The 22,270-nt window shown below is 47.5% G+C and overlaps 1 protein-coding gene and 1 pseudogene across 1 annotated transcript; both read right to left on the bottom strand.

Moving 5' to 3' along the window:
- Positions 1 to 13,768: 13,768 nt before the first annotated feature.
- LOC123378115 lies at positions 13,769 to 13,900 on the bottom strand (annotated as a pseudogene).
- Positions 13,901 to 17,720: 3,820 nt separating this feature from the next.
- Positions 17,721 to 21,580, bottom strand: LOC123377527. Its single transcript, XM_045030563.1, has 4 exons — positions 21,528 to 21,580; positions 20,034 to 20,607; positions 18,911 to 18,964; positions 17,721 to 17,753 (listed from the first exon to the last, which is right to left on the bottom strand). The coding sequence occupies exons 1-4, from the start codon at positions 21,578 to 21,580 to the stop codon at positions 17,721 to 17,723; spliced, it is 714 nt and encodes a 237-aa protein (XP_044886498.1).
- Between the last annotated feature and the right edge of the window lie 690 nt (positions 21,581 to 22,270).

The raw sequence follows: 22,270 nt of genomic DNA, 5'->3' as shown, positions 1-22,270 counted from the left end.
GGAGAAGAAACACCATCTTGTGACGTACATGCCCAATCTCAGCAGAAACTCTCAACAGCAAACCCGTGAAGCAATGGTTTTGGTGAATAGGTTGGGAGCCACCCATTGGCCGAGACATATTTCAACAAACAACAGACCAATCGTTAAAAAATAAAAAGTTTATTGACATATGATTCCCAAGCAGAAATGGGGACGAATTTGCCAACAGAGGCCCCAGTTCCGCAATGAGCACCACATGCACAGACCCCTGTGCCCACATGGAACTCACAGTGGGATCGGGACCCAGGCTGTTTGCTGGAAGCAGTTTACCCAGCTCTCTGTGTGAACAAGATTCCTTCTACATTTCAAAACCCCAGTGGAAGCTGCATGCAGCATCTGAAACCCCTGCCAAATGCCCAAGAGTGCTGTTGATCACTAGGGGACCAGATAGCAAAGGGGTGGACACTACCTTATATTACTTACGCAATTCAGATGACTACCCCTGTCCTAGCTCTGGAGCTGATAGGGATTTGATGGGAAATTGGCTGTAAAGCGCTTCAGCCAGCTGCTTTCTCCTCGCTGACTCCCTTCGCTTTGTCTGGGTGAGTGGCACTGAGACTGCTGCTGCCCTGGGCACCATGACAACCCTGAAATCATCGCTCATGCTGGGGAACAAGAACGAGAGCAGCGCCAAGAAAAGTAGCAAAGAAACTAACAAAACCCACCCTCCCGCTCTGCACTAATTGGCCCTTGTCGGCAGAAGCGGCAGAGACCACAGTCTGACTGGGCCACAGAGACTGAAACACAGGGACACGCTGAGGTGCATGGGAGCTCATCTCTGCATCTGCGCACCAGTCACAACACCACATGTGAGAGGCGGAAAAGCCCTGTTAAGTCCCACAGGAGTAGGGGGAGTGTAGCACCATCTTGCTCCCTGCAGTCTATTTTCCAGGCTTCCTCATCCCTTACTCTTATGAATAAAGTAGGCATTTGCGTTTATTTTTTATTGGGGGTGGAGAGGGGAGACTCTTCCAAGACCTCTTATTACAGCCCCTCAATGGCTCCACATGGTGTCAATCAGCTGAGGGGACCTGGAGCCCGGCAGTCCCTGAGTATCAGTCACATGGTCGCTCAAATGCAATGTGAGGTCCCAGTCCATCAGTGTCTCAGCATGCTGCCCCCACTACTCTCCCATCGCCATCAACCTGGAGGGGAGAGGAGCTGGCACCAACCCCAGAAGGGGAACTCAGATCCTTTGTAGGACAAGGCACTGTGGTGGACTAGACTGCTGGGCAAATCCATTTCCAAGGCCTGAATCCCATTGCCATGAGCACCTGTGGCTACGTCCCCGATGATCTTTGAACGGGAGTAGCGCCCCGCCCAGGTGATACCTACAACTGCTGAGCAGTGAGAGGCCACCCCCGCAACTGAGAAGGGGGAGATGAGAAAGATAAAAGAGAGGGAGGATCAGACATATGCCCTTAAAACCACAGCCTGTGAAGTAAGATAGCATTTCAGGCCATCTCCCTCCCACCCAGAAGCTTGCATAGCCCTGCGTGCACTCAGATAGGGTCCAGGCCCTGCCAACACGCTCTCGTTTTTACAAGTACTGAGCAAAACAATCCAAGAGGCCGGGGCAGGGAAGAAGTGATGGAACATGACCCAGAACAGGACCCTTCATGAGAGCTGGGCCAGATGTGGAGCTGGGGTAGCCCAGTGCCAGTTGGACAGAGGGAGCTCCCTGCCAGAGTACAATGGCCCATTTCCCATGCCCTTCCCAGGATCCTAGGCTGCACCCCAGTGGGCCATCCTTACCAGGGCTAGCTGCACAGCTGTGGGAAGAGTCGTAGGATCAGGATCACAGTGGGAGAGGGTCTCATCTGGAAAGACAGCTGATTCTGGCCTGCAGGCCAGCAGCACTAAATGTTCCTCCCGTAGCAAACACGCAGAGCACGTCAGTGCCACTTCTCCCCACCATCTCCCCTTTGCTATTCCTAGGGCAAATCAGCTCACGTTCTGGAACTGGGCCCGGCCTTGGTATTGGCTCCATCTCCACTGTTTGCTCCATGGCTCAGTGTTCCCCGTCCAGCCAGGACTAGGAGTGATGATGATAAACCCTAAGTGCTAGCCTGGCACATTCTGTCCCTTTCTTTTATTCCACATCTCCACAGATGAGAAGATGCTTTGTTTTCTCTTTGCCCAACACAGCAGCCCCAGGCTATTCTGCACAGGCACCATGCACCTGCACGGGTCACTAATGGGAGCTAAGTTCACAGGCCAACAGTGGGAATCTCTGGGTACGTCTACAGAGCCAGCAGCATCCCAGGGCAGCAAGGCTTCCCGCCAGGTTGACAGACTGGGGCTGGCACTCCACACTAAAAATAGCTGCGGAGACAGTACTTTTAATTTGCCGCTCAGGCTCTGAAGCCCACTCCCCCACCTAGGGTCAGAGCCCAAGCCACAACCAGGCTTGGGGGCTCATTGCCACAGACTGTGCAGACATACCCTGAAAAGTTCTAGGCCTTCATGATCCATCTAGCTCTGCCTCAAGGGCTGGAGTTTTTATACTGGGACTCTCAAGTATTTTTCTTTGGTGGGGGAGGGGGCAGGAAGCCTGCCTATTTCCAAATCACTCTCAGCCCGTTCAGGGCCCTGGCATGAGGCTTTTAAAATTCACAGGTGAATCTCTTGCCGGTCCCGGCTCATTTGAACAATCATCATTATTCTAGCCAGACTGCTTTGTTGTCAGACTAACCCCTCAAAATTGCTCCTAGTCACCCATTCACCGCAGAGCACTGTTCTAGAGCAGCAGAGAAGTTCATGGGCAGAGCGGGGTGGGGAGCCCAGGGCTGGACTAGCAGGGTCTGCTGCAGGTCAGGTGCATTAGAAGAGCTGGGGGAGAGATGGGCAAAGGAGTGTGCACACGTGCGCTTGCGGAACACACACTCTGCAGTATGGTCGCTGCCACAAGCAGCATATTCACCATCGTTTTTTTTCCCTCAGATTGCCAGGGCTGAGTAGCTTTCCATGGGGACAACACTTCCCTGAGAGCAGGGACAATTCTGTGCTGGCTCCTACCCTGTTTCTCTCTTGGCCTTGTCCCTCTTTTAATTGGAGGTAATGGCTGCACTACACTTGGATGACAAAGTGCCACTAAGATGTTTATTAATGGTGGCTTTCTAGTTAACATATGTGAAATGTCAGCTGGAAAGCAAAACTGCAGATGCAAATTAACAGTGATCAAGTGACACTGCCTCTCTGCCCATGGAGGGCAAAACACTCCTTCATGGAAGGGGGAGCTTTAAGAGGAAGGGTACAGGTCCCTCCCCCAGAATACACTTCAAAAGAAGAGGCGAGATCCAACCTTTTAGTTAGTTTCATAGATGGGTTTAAGTCATTTTCCTGCTCCCATCCCAAAGCCCTCTCATTCTCAGTGCACAGCAGCAGGAAGACAGAAGTCAGAGGCAATTATCCACTTGTATATCGAGGCAACTTTGTATCTGGAAAACTTACATCGCCCCCAAAGCATTCAGACAGCAGGAGACCCCTGCAAGTCCCAGGCTGAATTTGAGACAGTCAAATCCTGTCCAGTTGGGGGAATCCCCCAATCTTTCAAATTGGGGGATTCTCAGCAAATGATAATGACACGCTCAGATACTGTGGGGCCCAAACGCTAGGTCTGTCGAAAGCATGGCAACAAAAGCAGATGATTGGCTGAAGTCTGTAAGTACCACCTCCACTGGTGGGTACTTCCCAATAAATGATGCCAGCACATGAAAACCTCCTTACCTCACCCATCTAACTATCAATGGTATTTCTATTGCACTCCCTGTTACCATGGTATCTACTGGAGGTGGTGAAGAATACTATTATTTGTATTCCAGTAGCACCTTAAGGCTCAGATGGAATCAGAGTCCATCTTACATGGGAAGCCTTAAAGAAAACTACAAACTGTGGACTCAAAATCACATGTTCCCACACAGCTCTACTTCCAGCATTGTCCCCACATTTACCAGGGACCGCACCCTGTCTAGAACTCTATGCAGCACAAAGAGACACCTAGTGGCTGTATCATATACTGCAAGTAAACATATCATCCCTTTCTGCCCTGCTCAGGCTGTTGAGTACTATTTTTTGTTGACAGGTACAGCATATTCTTGCAACTGCTCACCAGCCGTAAGATCTGATGTAGCCTCCAAGCAGGCCTGCCGCCAGTGAGCTATTCCTGTCCTATTGATGGGCTATTATTATCACTGCCATTGCTCCATAGTGTTCAGGCAGGGTATTAATAACAAATCGCAGGCTGGAAGCCTTCCAGCCGCAGTCCATGGCTGTCAAGGCTGACAGCTGCTACTGCTGAGGCTTCTCCTGAGGACCGGCCCCAGTGCTGTTGGTGAACATGGAGAGGCTGAAGGAGTGTGAACATTGGGCTCAGTGTTCCTCCGTAGCAGCTCCAGCAAGTGATTAACATGCAGTGATTTTCCACTTTCTGCTGCACACAGACATTTCCCAGAGGTCAGGCAGAGAGTGGCTACTTGTGGAGCAGGCACTCAGCCCATTAGCATAGAGGGAACAGTAACCCTTTTATTTTAATAGGGCTGAATTGATACGCTGGTGCTGCAGCACTGGAAGCAGAGCAACAGAGGGCACAAGGCAGTGGGGGGAAAGAAAGAGCATGAAACCTGCTGCCCACAAGAAATGCCGCCCGTTTCTAGAGAAAATGCCTCTTCAGTGACAGCATTTAACTCCTTCTGCACTGGATCGCTGTGTCTTCCCTCTGTGCCAGATCCTCTCTGGGAAACAGCAGGAGGTGTTCTTTGAACATGCCTGATAAACTGGAAAGAGTGGGTCAAAGAGATGACCTTAACACGTGCTGCTAGGACAGGCAGCAGCAAATGAAATGGGGTGCGGTTGGTTTTTAGCTGTGGTTGACAATCTCAGTGTGTATTTAAGTGTGGACTGGAAGGTGCTGGATTGCCAGCCCTGAAGGCCAATGACCTCTGTTTAATCAGGTCTGGCATAGGCAGCAACAATGCCAGTTTCCCCTACACCCTTGCCCTGTAGGAAACAACTTTGGGGCAAAAGGGCAGTTCAGCTTCGATGGTCTACTCCCTCTTCCCCTCCCCAAGGGGGCACCTGTGCACTGGGACGGAGACTGAGCCACCAAACTAATTTTGCACAAGGTCAGCTGTATGACGACAAAAAGCCTCTCAGAGCTGCAGGGCCACCCGGGGGGGGCGGGGGCAAGTGGGGCAATTTGCCCCAGGCCTCAGGCCCTGCAGGAGCCCCCATGAGAGTTTTTCGGGGCCCCTGGAGTGGGGTCCTTCACTCGCTCCAGGGGCCCCGGAATACTCTCGCAGGGCCCGGGCCCCCGGAACTTCTTCCGCTCCAGGTCTTCGGCGGCGGCAGCGGGGGGGGGTGTCCTTCCGCCCCGGGGTGGAAGCAGGGCTGGTGCAAGGATGTTTTGCGCCCTAGGCGAAACTTCCACCTTGCGCCCCCCCGCTCTGCGGCAGCTCCCCCCCTCTGCCCTGAGGCACCCCCCTTGCGGCAGCTCTCCGCCCTGAGGCACCTCCCCCCGCCCCAACTCACCCCTGCTCCGCGCACGAGCACAAGCACCCCGAGCACACCGTGGCTGCTTCACTTCTCCCACCTCCCAGACTTGCGGCGCCTAAGCCAATTGGCGCCGCAAGCCTGGGAGGTGGGAAAAGTGAAGCAGCTCACCCCTGCCCCACCTCCTCTCTGAGCACGCCGTGGCTGCTTCACTTCTCCTGCCTCCCAGGCTTGCAGCGCCAATCAGCTTAGGCACCGCAAGCCTGGGAGGCGGGAGAAGTGAAGCTGCCACAGCGTGCTCGAGGAGGAGGCGTGGCAGGGGTGAGCTGGGGCGGGGAGTTCCCCTGTGTGCCGCTCCCCCCACCTTACTTGCTGCAGGTGGCCCTCCCCGTGCTCCTCTGCCCCAGCTCCCTCTGCCTAAGTGCTGGCAGCGACCAGGGTGGCCAAAGATCCGGCCGCCGCAGTCGCTGCTGAAGAAAATGGCGCCCCCCAAATCCCAGTGCCCTAGGCGACGCCTAGGTCGCCTAAATGGTTGCACCGGCCCTGGGCGGAAGGACCCCCCCGCCGCCGCCGAATTACCGCTGAAGCGGGATCCGCCGCCGAAGTGCCGGGTCTTCGGTGGTAATTCAGCGGTGGGGGGCTCCCGCCGCGGGTCTTCAGGGCACTTCGGCGGCGGGTCCCGGAGTGGAAGGACCCCCCGCCTCCGAATTACCGCCGAAGCGGGGGCCCCCCTCCGCCGAAGACCCCAGACTCCCTGAATCCTCTGGGCGGCCCTGCAGAGCTGAGGGGGCTGAATAGCAAAGAGAGCCAGAGTCCCTGCCAACTCGGAGTTTCCACCTTCTCTCCCTGCCGCCCTATCCATGCCCCCCAGGATCTACCAGCGAGTCAGGGGCATGAGGTGACAGCGTGAATGGCATTCCCTGAAACTAGCATCTCCAGGAGGGATTTCAACATCCCAGAAATGCTGCTCTCAGCAATAGCAAGTCACAGAATAATGAGCAGATCAGGGGTTGTCAGTTTCCATGACCTTCCGGACTGGAGATCCACAGTGCTGTCCAAACCTATGTAGGCTCCTTTCCTCCTTGACGGGAACAAGCGGCGTGGGGGTGGATGATCCATGTAAAACCCACTGGGACATGACAAAACTTAAATTCTTCCTGTTTCAGCATCTGCTTCCAGCCATCTTGGGCACAACCACCCCCCACGGTGGATTACGGGTGACTCAGCATGCTCAGACTTTGCTTGCCACAAATGTTCTTGGATCATCTGGTCCACCACAATCTGATGAGCCAGCCAACAGCCTACTTCCTCACTGCCACTGCCTACACAGGAGCATGATGGGCGCATGTGCTGTGCTGCGCCATTCAGAGCACCGAGTCACAGCCACCAACAAAAGATTTTCTAATTGGCGTCTCAGAATCAACTTCCCTCACCCAGTAGCAGATCGTCCAAGAGCCTTGGATGGAGAGTGGAACAAAGTATATTCTCCATTCCCATAGGCTTGGATAGCCAGGGCATTCTGTGGGGTGCAATATAATTTGGGAGCATTTCTGCAGAAAGGATGGTGGCTGGCCAAAGAGTTAAGTACAGCAACATAGAAACCTCAGCTCCTTTGAGAGCCAGTGCGAGAGAGGAACTGAACCACAGAACGCATCCTTGGCATCTTTAAGCATTTATCTGAATTCCTCCCTCCCCTGCAGATCCACAACATGGGTGAGGTTTCATACCCACGCATCATTAGCGCCTCAGTGAGAAGTGCGGAGCCGCACTGCATACTAACAAGCCCTCCAGCAGGAACACAACTGGGTGCGCTGTGCCTTCAAGGGGTCACAACTCAGTGTGGTGTCTCCATTAAGCACTCACTCAAGCCAGATCCACTCAGGTCTTTCCTGCCTTGCTGAAGGAAAGAAACAGTGGAGAAAATTGTCTTGAATTTGGGCACAGAATTTTTCAATCTCCCCCCAATTTTCTCCTGGTATCATGGTCACTCTGGTTACTTTTTATTCTCATTTTCCCCATTTTTTTTTCAATGCCAAGCAGATTTAGCCAGTGAGTCTAACACACCCAATTGTTCCTGGCAGAGATGTGTGAAACTGCCGACAGGATGGAGTCAAAACATGCCAGGTTTCCTCCCAGCCCAGCTTTGCTTGTTCAGACCTTTGGAGGAGATGCCTAGCCATCTTCTAAGGGTGAGGGGTCAAACAGCCAGAGAGGTGAGGTTTCTTCTCACCACAGGAACACAGAAAGAGCAGACCCCCCCCCCCACACACTCCATGGCTGACTTTCACCCAACTCCTCCTTCCATTTTCCTTTTCATCAGTAAATCAGCACAAACCCCTCTCGCTTTGGAAAGTCCCGTCATGCCCTAGCTTTGTATCAGGCTATTTTCATACAACATAGAGGTTTAAGAAGGTGAATTTTAGATTTCACAAGGAGATGCAATGTTTACCAAACCTGTATCCAACATGCTTTATAGTTCCCAGGTTCTTCCACTTTGCTTTTAAAAGCTTCTCTCCTATAGAGTCCTTCCTTAACATAAACCTCACAGACACACTACCACCATTTCCTGGCAGCCTCCAGTATTGCATTGCAGCAGTGGTTTTCAGCCTGGGGTCTGCAAATCCCTGGGGAGCCGCAGACTATGTCTGTCTATGGGTCTGCAAAAGGTGACTACAAAAATTAAGTTTCAGACCCCAGAAAGGGCATTCCGGTTTTCTGATCAATCAAAACTATGTGAATATCCCCACCTACAGGTCAAAACCAGAAGTGTTGTCGTTACCACAGAAGCCCACAGTGTAGCACCTTTTCTCACACTGCATCAAATAATGTGCCAAGCACCTGCCACATTTATAGCTGAACTCTGTTCGGTCAGTTTTCAGCCTTAGACATCTATGGAAGGGGTCCGCAGACCACAAGTTGAATTTACAAAGGGGTCCATGCCTCCATTCAAAATGTCCTAGGGGCCCGCAAATGAAAAAGGGTTGAAAACCACTGCATTACAGCAATGCAAGTAAACCATTGACACCAATACTTTACAAATGGCTACTGAGCTTAACTGGCAGCTTTCGCTTATAACAACAACTTCTCGCTAATAAACATGTAATTTCTTGGGATTTGTACCTCATACTCTAGAAAGGGGCTCTAGGCTTCTGCTGCAGAGCTAGCAGGAGCTGTTATCACCACCATTTGTCCCTCAGCCTAAATGACACTTCTAGTACTTTCCTTTCAGGAGGGTTGGTAGCCCATACCTCAGGAAGTGACTGGCTACACTAGGTCATCACTACCAGGTAATTCCTTGAGAAAAAGAGGAGACACTGAAACAGACACCATACGATGATAATCGATAAAGAAAAAGCCTGGCATGCTCAATACAACAACAATTGCTTATACGAGGGCCTAAGCCAAAACAGCTGAATTTGACACAGGAGGACAATGAGAAAGGCTATTAAGTGACAAAGGGAGTTATTTCCAATAGGGTAGTTTCCATTCCTGCTTTGAAGGATGATGGGCAGTCTATTAACATGCCAAATGAACTCGTATTATGACCAAAACAAGGGAAAATACTCTGGCTCTGACAATAGGTCAAATTTAATTCATCCAGCAAATAATCCAGTTCTTTATTCTGCCACTGTTCTACAAAACAGCCCTTTGTGCTGGACTGCTGGAAATGGCAGCAGGGTGAAAAGAAATACAATGTTCAAAAAGGGACTTGTTTCAATAACTACCACCATGTAAGCTGACGTTCTGGAAGAGCAGAGGGTGCTGGATGTCAGGACTAAGGCAAGCCGCAAGGTGTGCTTGCAGGCTAAGGGGGCAGAGCCCATGACTGGAAGAGCAGTGGGTGCTGAAGATCAGACTGAGGTGCACTAGCAGAGGCGCTCTGGAATAGCAGAGAGATTAGCATGCATTAGAACAGCTCCCCAGCATCGCCTCTCCACACATTTGGTACTAAATCCAATCCCTCCTGAGCACTGGTCAGCCAGGGTTTGTTTTATATTTCAAATAAGAAAACAAAGTATCACTGCCATCAGGTTGCTCTGCAGCATCAGGAGCCAAGAGCATTATGTAATTGCTGTCAATAACCCAAAACTTTCTGTTTCTCCCATACAGATTCTGACTTGCTTGAGTCAGGTGCTGTTTACGAAGCCAGGCGGCTCTCTGCAGCACACTTTCTCATGTGCTGTTCGGCACAAGGGGGTTGTTGGAGACACGTGTGTGCCTCAGGGCACCACTATTTCTGCAAGTGGAAACCAAATTCTACAAAGAAAAGCATCTCTTGCTGGGAAAGTTACAAATATATGGACAATTACTTAACCTCCACATGTCAGCTCCTGTGGTAAAGAGAATTACTTTTCTGTCTCAGGCTAGTTCACTTTAGATGCTAGCCTCTGGGACAGAGGATTTAATATTGAGAATCCTTCACAATCAGAAGAGCTGAATAGGAAAAGTCCAGGGGACTTTGCCCGCAATTACAACCAAGTAACCCCATTTTTTAAAGGCTCACACAGATGGAACTAAATGAAGAGCACAGCACTATGCTCTCACTCACTATTTGTTTATAGCATTGGCAATTCCCATGATATCTCCAGTTTCAAATGCTGAAAACATTCTCCCTTTACACTGAAATTTTCCACTCTAGAGCTCAACCAAAAAGAGAACTCGTTTGGAAAGGTTGAGCAAAGTCTATTCCCCCTGTCTGAAGCATTCAAAGCTGTGAAAAAAAAATACCCAACCCCAAAACAAACTTTTTTAAACAGAAAAAAATAAGAGTCTTTTCTCATGAAAAACACAGATTTTCTTTAATTAGCACAAATAACTAAAAGGAAAAAAAAGCCTGAACTTTCTCAAGCCAAAACTTGCCAAGTGACTAGCCCTCATTGAGGTCTGGGGTGCTGGTCAGCTGGCTAAAACCCATCAAGAAACTGACTATTGGAGTTATAAAGAAATCTGTCAAGTTTAGAGTAAAGACACTATTTTTGAGGCTATGAAATAAATAATACTCATGCAACTATATAGGTTCATTCTTGCTCTATTTCACTGAGTTCTGTAAGACACAATCCCGTAGCCAATAGTCAGGAAACCCACAGAGTTCAACAACAGGAGTTTTACATCAGTAAGGACTACAGATTCAGGCTTAAATGACCACAGTTTTCACTGTGCGGCATGTAGAAAGACAACGTGGTATCAATAGAGTTGTTATGCATTTAAATGAGTAATCAACATGTCCAGCAATTAAAAGTTTATTTTGCTCTCTTTTTAGGAGTATTTTGCAATTCTAAAAAAAACAAAGTAACCAAAAAAAATCCAGATTTTTGATTCTGAAAATACAGTCCCCTTAGTTTGAAACATCTTTTCTTCCCCAACCCTTGCAGAAAAAAACAAGGCAAGTAAATACAGAACACTTCCGCTAAGGTCACGATTTTCATATGTATTGTGCTGTATTAATTCCACTGTCCTGGATTTTCTGAGGGGTGGCATAGACGCCACATGGCTCTCACTGCAGGCCTTCTGCAGAGAAGTGGCTCACCAATTTCTGCTTCCACTGGACAACATACAGGGAGAGTGATGTGAGGGGTGAAAATAGCTTCACTGAACCACCCGGGAGCTGTAGAAAACAGACTGAATACATTACACATCAATGGCCTGGCTTTGGGCCAGCAGCCACCCCCAATGGTCAAAGGAAGGTCCAGTCTTTATTTATATCATATATGCTAACATCTTCCATGCAGCCACAAGACAGTCATATGAAGGGGTGGAAAGTGTAACAGCTCTGGCCAGGTGAGAAATTAAACTAAGCTCCCGGCTGACCAGTGATCTGGACAGTCATTAGGGAAGCTGTAGATCTGAGGGCACTTACTGGAAGAGTCAGCAGTAACTTTTGCAACCTCCTCTCAGCGTCTGAGCTAGCATCAGGCACAGAACAATTGCTTTGTCCCCCCTCCAACCCCCCATACAGTCACCACCCCCAGAATCTCATTTGCTGATGCCCCAGACTTCCCCCTCCCCCCAAATAACCCCAATATTTCAACTGACTGCAATAATTACTTTATACACACAGGGCGGGGAGGAGGGGCGATTACTTTTTTATTTTAATTAATACTTTGTCCAACACAGCATGTCCAGCCAGCACTTGGTGCACGTCCAACCAGCAGACAACCCACAAGAATGGCATCTGAGCCAACGAGAACCTCGGATAGACCTTTCGCTTGCCCATCATGCCACAAATGCAGCTCCCTATCAGTGGAGCACGGCAGCAAAAATATTCATCTAATGTATGGGTAATCAGACCCCAGCCTCCCCCAGCATGGAGACAATGTCCCCAAACCTTCCTGCGCTAACCTTTACACAAGCCGCCTTTAAGTTACAGTGACTCAGTTCTTACAAGACTGCAGCAGGTGTAGCAGGGGCTCAGGGATCACTCTCGCTTGCACGCAATCTCTGCTTTCAACCAGATCAGCACAGGGCTGCAAGGCAGGAGAAAGGGATGGAGATGGAAGACAAGATACCGTCAGCGAGCAGGGGTGGGCACATCAGTGTGTATTCAGTGGCATATTGCTCTCTGACAGAGGGGCAAGAACCATATCTTTTTTACAGGTCTCTATTTATTCTTCCTTTATTTTGGTAAGTCCCTAGCTCACATGGCTTAAACAACCCCAACAGTACATGCCATACATACCAAAGGATCCATACAAAATAGCCACCAGTATTAACAACTTGTTTTTCTATTGCAACGTGCCCCTTTCAGCTAGGATCTCATAGTGCTCTGCAAACATCAGTGAACTGAAGCTTCACAGTCCTCACCCCTACGTGGCAGGGGAATGTTTTATTCAGTTTAAAGATGGGGAAACTGAGGAAGGGAAATAAAAAATATCAGTCTTCACAAACATCCACTAATTACAATGCCCTATTTTTGAGTGTCCAATTTAAGACATCCAAGGCCTGATTTACAGAGAGATACAAAAATCAAGAGAAATTTTGAAGGTTTAGCGGTGGCCAAAATTGCACATAAGTAAAGTGATCATATGTCCCACTTCTAGGAGAAGCCTGGATTTTCAAATGATGTCCTGGTGACCCAGGAATGTCTTTCAGGATAGCTGAAAGTCACAGATTTTCATTTCATCAATCAAAACTTTTTGTTTAAAGTAACTACACCTCTACCCTGATATAACGCGACCTGATATAACACGAATTCGGATATAACGCTGTAAAACAGTGCTCTGAGGGGGGCGGGGCTGCGCACTCCAGCAGATCAAAGCAAGTTCAATATAACGCGGTTTCACCTATAACGCAGTAAGATTTTTTGGCTCCCGAGGACGGCGTTATATCGGGGGAGAGATGTACCAAATGCTTGTTCCAGACACATTGCTATATCATGTAGAATTAGCTCTGCGTTTAGCAAGGACAAACAGTCTAGTGAAATAAGCATGAAGGGTGATGGACAGTGTCAAGTGAGCAACGACACTCCCACAGCTGTTCTTTTGCTCAGCATGAATGTTAATGCCAACTTGTTCAGCATTTTATGATAAGCTCACTGAAAATACTAAGTTACTAGGGAAAAAATCCTCCACTCTGAGAAATATGCATGTGTCACTGTCGAGCCAGAAGCTGGCAGCAATGACACCCACACACGTTATAGAAAAAAGTGTACTTTGTATTTTGAATTACTATTTTCTGACCCCAAAAATTTTTGCCACAAGAATTTCCCCGCTTTTGATCTTGGAAATATGGTAATTTAATACTAAGTCAATGGCAGAGTTGAGACTCGAGTGGAGGTCTCCTGACTCCCAGCCCCATCTCTAATACCTGGGCAATGCCCTGCTGAAAATGAATGCTTTTTTGGTATTTATAGCCCATAAGAATGTTCAGAATCCAATCAGCTCATTCCATAACCCTGACAGTCACACACCTTGTGATAACAGGCTTTCCTATGGGACAGAAGAGAATTTCATTTCTTTAAAGTTTCTAACTAAAAATAAATACATAAAGGCTTTTGTGGGTGCTTAATAACTGTTAACTCAGCAATCTGTCCTGGTTTCTTTTCATGTCAGAGCAACTTTGTATTCTCAGCTCAATTGAGTTACAGCTTCTTATGTGCCTCTCACAGCTCTTTTAGTCTTCTCCAAATGACTTGTTGAAGACTCAAGTCTGGACAGAAAGACAGGCCAGGCAGTGACCAAAAAACCAAACTGAAACAATCATAAAAGAGTTTATGCTGGGCAACTGTACCTCCTTCTTCTCAGTCCAATTCCACTTGTCGAGTTTCATGCATTTGGGGAAATCACAGGGATCAGCAAACCCACACTACAATGGATGAGCCTGACCCTGGGAAAACCACCTTCGTGATCATGGTATTTCCCCTGCCAGGTAATAGGCAGGCAGCATTACCAAGTAATTAAAGGAGGACACCTGATTTCAGGACTCTTGAGTTCTACTCTCAGCTCTACCACTGATTCACTATGTGACCTTGATCAAGCCACTTGACCGCTGCATGTGCCTGTTTGTCCACACTTGAAAGTGACTTGACATTTACACTCTTTCATGACGGATGACAGATCTCAAAGTAGCTTGGGTTTTGGTTTAGACTGTTGTGTTTTTTAAGCGTTATAAAATTCAGTTTTTGTTGACCAGTCTTTTTCTGAAGGACTCTATGGATGACTGGAAAACTAGGTAGGTTTGTAATGCCAGATAACAAGGATATGAATCCTAATGGATAGAGAAGGCAGGTGGATTTTACTTCTGTTGAGACTGCTTAACACACTTTGGTGTGAGTTTGTTTTCTTGAAACCTCTTTAACTGGAACACCTGACAAACAGTTGGAAGAAAAGCTCTCTTTGTTAAAGATTCAATGCCCACACCTATCAGTAGAGACCTGTGGCAACTCCCTGTCCGCATCCAAACGAGACCTTCAGCAAAATCAGGAAGACAAAACTGAACATGCTAAAAATTAATAAGCCAGCACTTAAAAAAAAATTGAAAAACAAATATAAAACACACAGTTTATGCAGCAGAAAGCAGCAAAACAGGACAATAGGGCATAGACAGGTAATTTTTTTTCACCTGCTTGCCTTAAAAACAGGGATAATACAACTTGCACAGGAGTGTGTTGAGAGGCTTAGTTAATGTTTATCAGGTGCTAGGAAATCCTTAGCAGAGCAGCGCCATAGAAGGGCAAAGAATTATTAGAATCTTTTATTATTAGCAATAGCCGCATGTCTCACATGGCAAACATATAGAGAAAGTCCTGCGCTATTTACAGCCCAATGACAGACCCAATCCTAGGGCACAGCTTAACTCTGTCCTGCAATCTGCACCTCTAGAATGACCGTCCCAAACACCAAGGCTTTAAATAAAAGCTCAGCTCCAGAGAGTACACTTAATAAAAGGTACAAACTCCCTTTGTGCCCATTCCAATTTGCTATTGGATCTTCTCCTGCTTAGCTCTGCAGCTCCAGCTGCTTCTCCAGAGCGTTGACCAAGCAGAAAAAAACGGGAGATTGCTGGGAAACTCAAATCACGCCAGCAAAAAGTGGACATCTGGCAGGGCTGGCTGAGAATGATGCAGGTAGGGTTAAAGTGTCATAAAGGGCCATAAACACAGGAATCACCCGCACAGTACACAGAATCCTGTTAGTCGACTACAAGATGGCTCGTCCCTGCTAGCGCTTGGCCATATGCCTCTGATGGCCAAAGCAGTCTCATCCGCTACAAAATACACAGGGAACAGAGAGACATTTGACTTTCCAGCTTTCATGAGCAAAAGACATGGAATAAACATTATCAATCTACTTGTACACTATAACACCTAGTTCTAATGTCCTGGGAAGATCCCAGCCATGTCCCTGAGCAGAATTTTGAAATAACTAACAGAGAGCAGTCTGGATCCAGAGAATCCATGGCTAGGCTAGGCCAGGACTTTGGGAGTTTAATCTGTACATCATGAATACCCACACAAACAATAAACCACATAATCACTATCCTAGCTCAATGCTTGAAAACGTGAGGAGCTTTTGTTCATATGGGATGGAATAATAATTAATCAATAATTTAGAAAGAGCAACACAGGACTGGGGTATTAGAGGACTGCAGGTCACGAGTGAGGTGCACCAGCAAAGTTGCGTGAAGTGCCAGGTCCAGGACTGAGGTGTAGCATCCTAGCAGTAGAGACATGAAGCTTTTATGGTGCCTGCTCACCGCTCTGCTTTTCTTGCCATCGTTGCTAGCAGCCTCTTGTTTTCAGGGGCATCCCAAAAGGCATCTGAAATGAGCCCGCATAATTCATAGCTTCCCTCAGCAGCCTGGCCTATTCATGAGAAATCCAGTCATTGCCACAAATGTTTATAAGAATGATGCAAGCTTTTAGGTGAGGGGAAGCCTGCAGGAACATGTCAGGCAGAATCCAGCTCTGGTGTAAGTGGACCCAACTCCACTGATGTCAATAGTTACACCAGAGCTGAATTTGAGCCATTTGCATTGCTGCTCACACTCTCTGGAAATAGAAGAAAAATCTGCAGGAGCTGAAAAGAATCTGATTTCTGTAGATTTACAAAAAATTATTTAGCCATCCCCCTGCCCCCTAAAATCAGGTCCTTTCCACATGACACGGGAGTATTTCGTGTCATGGGGAAAGGCCACTATCTAATGGGAACATGCTGCCACTCAGTGGCTGTATTTAGAAATGCAATGACTCCCAGATACCCTGGAAAAGGGCTAGGCTGCCTTTGTCCATGCAACCTCCCTAGTCTAAAGTAAATCAAGAACTAAAGTTAGAGGAAGGGTAAATGAACCCCACAAAATTACATGTTATTTTTCGAGAGAGGAACCTGATTTTTTTGAGACTGAAATAGCAATGTTGCTCCAAACCCAGAACAATGCTGGGTTATATGGGGCCTTTATTTGCTTTGCCTTGTCTTCCTCCAAGCACTCAAAAGGATTCTAATGAAAATTAGATTTAAAAACACTTCGTTTCTGGGTTTCAAACTCACCAGCAAAGTTTCATCCAAAACCAAATTTTCAAAGTCAAGTTATAAAGCTCTTGACCAAAAAAAAAAAAATCCTTTCCCACTTTTAAATAATAAAAGCACCCCCAGGCTGGTAAATGAAAGCCCAGCTGCCATGAATGAGAGAATTTCTGCTCCCCATAACACACTCGCCTGGTTCCTATTCCTCACAGGGTGCCTCTTCCCCAGGAATCTCCCACAGAGAGGGCAGGATGCCAGGCCACATTGGTTACTTTGCTGATTGCAAGCCTGCATTGTTTAGGGCTTCTGTCTCCATTACTGCAAAGAATTCAGAAGCCCTGAGAAAGAAAATATACAGCAACCACATCCCAGCTTTCTTGGCTGCCTTTGTTTGTTTCCTTAAAGAGGGTCTGAGCTGTGGGGAGAGGGAGGTTTTAAATAAGTGTGCTGTATAAATGACTGCACCATCTGTTTATGATCCCCAGACAGTAACACAATATGAAGGTTCCAGGCTTGAAAGGAACCAGTAACTACAATATAAGGGAAACTCAGCAGTTCCTGCTGAGATCTGAACTTCGGTTTCTGCATGCCTCTTGCAGAAGTTGATGACATCAACACAATCCCCTGCTCAGCCTTAGGTGGGAGTGGTAGCATCAGTTACCACAGGAAAAACAGAACTTCAGACTCAGGACTGGGCAAATAAAGTGATTTCCAGTTCACATGAAGGAGGGAGACAAAAAGCAGTAAGACAGTGAGGGTCTGAATGCCCTCCACTGTTCTCATCCCTGGTGGCAACAGGCAGTAGAGTCATAAGCTCTCTAGGGCAGGGACTGACACTTCTTATATGTTTGTACAGCACCTAGCACAATGGGGCACAACTACAATATAAATCATAAAAGGTAGCAACTTTGGGCGGTTTAAGGGAGCTGAAAATATCAGTTGAAGCCATTTGCTCTAGGTAAATGCAGAGAGGGAAAAGTTTAACTAGAGACCAGCTGGAAGCAATGCACACAGTGACGAAGGATGTGTAATACATTATTAACAGGCCTTTTTTTGCTTTCACTCCACCCATACTGCATGGTTAACTGCCTCTTTCACATTCTCTTCCCACTCACCCCTACCACACTCTCTGCTGTTTCCTCTCCTTGTTCTGCTCCTCCCCCCTATTTACACACTGTCAAACTGTAAGCCCTTTGAGGCAGAGCCCTTATCATCAGAGTGTCTGCAAAGGGCTCACATGCCATTAAGGCCACAAACAATGGTGATCTGCATGTGAAAAAATGGTGAATCCAACGACTACAAGTTGGAGGCTCACATGCGAGTCTAATGCTGTTCCTTGGAGATGGTGCTTAATCCGCAGCCCACACATTTCTTCAGCCTAGGGACACCTTGGGCCATCAGCTGACACCAACCCTTTGCACCACATAGACAAAAGCTCAGCAGCTGTGCAGTGCACAGAGCAGCAGAGCATTCAGGAGTGCTGAGAAATCTCCACACGTGGAGAAGTTGGCTCCTGTTCCTGACTGTGAAACACATACATTACAACAAGAAAATGCTTGTCCTGGGAGCCCCAGCCTTCTCATTCCAGACTCTCTGCTCAGAGGCATAACAGGGCTTCAAAGAGCCCACAAACACCTGCCACAGGACATGCTTCATGGGGCAGAGCAATAGGGGCTGGCTATCCTGCAGGTGAATCAGATCAGGGAGCTCCTGGCTTCTTATCAGCCTTTCCCAGCCATATCAGACACAGTAAATTACCCCCTCCAGTTAGCTCATCTAAACAAACTGCCACAGTAATAAGCAACAAGAGCCAGGGAACTTTACACACTGGGACTAGAACCTAGATCTGCCAGCTTCCAGCCTCTTGCTCTATCCTGCAGACATAGGGTGATCAGATGTCCCGATTTTATAGGGAGGGTCACGCTAGCTGGGGCTTTGTTTCATGTAGTCTCCTATTAACCCTCTCCCCCATTTTTCACACTTTCTATCTGGTCACCCTAAGTAAGCCTCAGTTTGCAGCCCCTTGGTAAACACTTGTTCTTCCTGCGTTCAATCCAAATTATTGTATGACATAAGTGGTGGCAGGTGTCCAACAGAACTCAGTTTGGTTTGGGGTATCCGTTTTCTTCAGGTTGCCTAGCCAATCCACCTCTGGCTTACACAGAGTCTACCACATTTTTTGTAAATAGAAAAAAAAAATAGGGCCACTCTGATCACTAGGTGCTCAGATTCCACAGAGATGGGCACGGGAAAGGCAGAAAATAGTAGAGACAGATAGTTCTCTAGACCAGAGCACAGGAATACAGCTGATCATTCAACTCAATGTAAAAAACAGGGAAAAGGTTAGGCAAAGGGAACAATGGTCATTCTAAGACCCTTACCATTGACTGACTCGGCACCAGTTTTATTATGCTATTACATACCCATGCTGGAGCAGAACATGCCTCTTCCTCACAGCAACCCCCAAAGTGGAACAACTGTAAGCACAGGATTACAATAAAGGGGAGAACTGTAGTGGAGCAGCTGGCACAGCAGTGAAAGAACAGGCCTAAAGTCAGCATCAGGTTCTGTTCCACAGAGTTTTAGTTATGATAAAACAAAAAAAAGGTTTTGCATTCTTAGAAAACACCAAGCCGGGGTATGGCCCAACCCTGTAACAGCTGAGCACAGGGCTCCCTTCCCATTATTTAGGAGTTGTTTTTTTAATAGTGTTTCCTGCAAACCCTCCAAGAGCCTGACAGGGCCTTCAGTCTCCTGATCTGCCTCATTATTCCGCCCTGTACACCTCTGTGAGGTCTAAGCAGGGAGTTAATTCCCTGCATGCTGTAGGGCCTCTGTATAGCAATACAAGAATAGTCAAGGGTATAAAGCAGGGATTGGCAACCTTTGGCATGTGGCCCGCCAGGGTAAGCACCCTGGCAGGCCGGGCCGGTTTGTTTACCCGCCGCGTCTGCAGGTTCGGTCAATCGCGGTTCCCACTGGCTACAGTTTGCTGCTCCAAGCCAATGGGGGCTGCGGGAAGCAGCACGAGACAAGGGATGTGCTGGCCGCCGCTTCCCACAGCCCCCATTGGCCTGGAGTAGCGAACCGCAGCCAGTGTAAGCCGCGATCGGCCAAACCTGCAGACACGGCAGGTAAACAAACCGGCCTGGCCCACCAGGGTGCTTACCCTGGCAGGCCGTTTACCCTGGCAGGCCGTGTGCCAAAGTTTGCTGATTCCTGGTATAAAGTCTCAACTCCATATGCAGAGGTTGAGCTGTGCAGCTTCATAGGCCTGAAACTAAGAAACCCAGAATAGACAAAGATATTCAAAAGTGGCTAGTGATTTTGGATGCCCCTCCTGAGACATGTTGGAGGGGCCTGAGTTTCAGGGGCCTGAGTTTCAGAAAGTGCTGAACACTTGCTCTCTGAAAACAAGGCGCCCTTTCAAGCATCTCAAGGTGGGCAGCAATGACGGAGGCACCCTAAATCACCAGTCATTTTTGAATGTCTTAACTCTGTTTGAGAATATGCCCCAAACATGGTAACAAGTCAAGATGAACTCACCACACAGCAGGGCCCTGTCTCCACTTCATCGGGGTCTGGGTGGTTATGAGAACATATGCACTTTCCGGCTCCATTGCTCTCACAGGGCAGAATACATTGGTCTCTCTTCAGTTCTAATCTGTGGTGTTCAACCTGCCAGGATGGATCATCTCTTCTCTCCCATTCACCTCCAGGTCTGCATTTCAGTTGAGCAGGGCCATTAAAGATGAATATGTTAGCATTGCTGGGAAGTCCATTCCCAATAACAATGCTCCCTCTGCACCAGACACAATCCTCAGTGAAGATGATAGCACTCGGACGATGCTTCAAGACTCTGATGGGTTTGATTTTTATTGTCCGTTCAGGGAAAAGTTCTTCTGAGGCGGGTGAACACTCATCTGCTATTAATGCATAATCAAGCTCTACTTCGGGATTCGATGCATTGCACCTCGTGCAGAAAATGCCATAGAGACCTTCTTCATCTCGAACTACAGGATCAAAACTTGGGACCTTATCATTCTGGCTGGGGGTAAAAGGCAGCTTCATCCTGTGCTTAGCATTCTTCGGATCCATGGCCCATGAATGGAGATTACCACTTGATTAAAGGGGCACTAGCAAGATGAAAAACAGATATTTAGCCATCATTCTTCTCTGTGTTACTGAAAAACACCTGGCAATGCTTCTTTAGATCTGTGCTGCTTGCTCCTTATCTCCATTTCACTCAGCTTGGACAGGGACACTACATTATCTAGGTACTGTGGAGTGCGGTCCACTCAACTGAGACTCAGAGTCTATTCCTGGCTCCACCACTAGTCTGCTGGGTGACCTTGAGCAAGTCACTTCACTGCTCTGTGCCTCAGCTTCCCACGTCTGTAAAATAAGGACAACGGTACTGATGTCCTTTGCAAAGGGCCGTGAGCCCTACAGATGGAAAGTGCTACAGAGGTAGGTATTATATGCTCCCCTTATTGTACTAGTAGAGCACCTCACAACATATAATATATTTATTCAACATCTTGTGGGTAGGGCAGTCCCATTATCCTCATTTTACAACTGGGGAACTAAGGCACAAACAGGTTAAGGCCACTCAGGAACTCTGGAAAAGAACAGGAACTTGTACCTAAGTCCAAAACTAGCACCTAATCTTCCTTCCTGGCCCCTGGCTGTTCAGTTAGCTTTACCTTCTGGTTTTCTCAGTGCTCCTGGTGCTTGTACTGTAAACACTGCAGGGGAAGGTTTAAATCCAGAACAAGTCTCTTTTCACTTATATATTTTTTTAAAAGCATGAAAAATACATCATCGGTATCAAAACAGCCAAACCCACAAAACCTAAAATAGTTGGTAAGAATCACTTTTATGGAAGTTCTCACATCCTTATTACTTTCAAACCTTGCAGAGACCCTTGCTTGGGCAATTAGGCCCCAATCCTATAAGTAAGTGCAGATGGGCTATCCCTGGGGTCTGTGCAGAGCCCCACTGACTTCAGTAGAACTCCACACAGGCACAAGCGTTCACCTGCACATATCCAGCTGCAAGTCTGCAGACATAAGCCCCAATTCCGCCGACATAAGCCCCAGTTCCAGAAATACTTTTGCACACAAGTAACTTTACTCACAAGAGTAACCTTTGCTCTCTTTCTAGAATGGAAAATGAGTTACAAAGTAAGGACATGTGCCTGCAAATACACTTTACCTCTTGAAAATCAAGCAGTAGGTGCTTCACAAAGTATTTAAATATGAAAACAAAAATACAGCTTATAAGAATTCTTAAATAAAGAAACAAAGCAGCAACAACCTATATCACCATTCCCTCCATTGCAAAGTACACACGTCACCAACCAATCAAATTCAAGTTTATTGCTTCTTTTTTAATTTAAGAATTCTGTGAATGGTGGTTTTTGGTTCTGTTTTGGTTTTAGATTTACCATGTAAAGCACAGGTGGCCTGGCTTTCAGAGGTGGGGAGCTCTAGTGCTTTAAGAAAGGTGCTCTTGTATGTATTGAAACAAAAAATGAGTAGTAATAAATATGATTATATAGTGTTCTCTGTACATTATTTCCTATCAATTTGAGATGGTCTCCTATAGATGAGATAAAGGTCATTTCTTTATGGTCACAATGCACATGTTCCCCTCTACTTGGGTTTAACATTGTACATGTCTTACTTACAATACAGAATTCCTCCCACCTTAGAGAAAGCCAGCAAGGTGAGGAAGCTCGGGGAGTAAAAGGGTGTTGGAGTGGTCCTGTTGAGGCATGT

Source organism: Mauremys mutica, chromosome 9 (genome assembly GCF_020497125.1).
Source record: "Mauremys mutica isolate MM-2020 ecotype Southern chromosome 9, ASM2049712v1, whole genome shotgun sequence".
NCBI lineage: Eukaryota > Metazoa > Chordata > Testudines > Geoemydidae > Mauremys > Mauremys mutica.
This window is presented reverse-complemented; position numbering and strand designations above follow the sequence as displayed.

Bases quoted from the DNA above. Each gene is read 5' to 3' on its own strand.
- LOC123377527 (XM_045030563.1), bottom strand. From the start codon at position 21,580: ATGTCGGCGGAATTGGGGCTTATGTCTGCAGACTTGCAGCTGGATATG. The intron at 18,965-20,033 runs GTGAGTTCATCT...CTGTGCTTACAG, and splicing joins AGACAGGGCCCTGCTGTGTG to TTGTTCCACTTTGGGGGTTG. The intron at 17,754-18,910 runs GTATGTAATAGC...TTTCACATGCAG, and splicing joins CATGTTCTGCTCCAGCATGG to ATCACCATTGTTTGTGGCCT.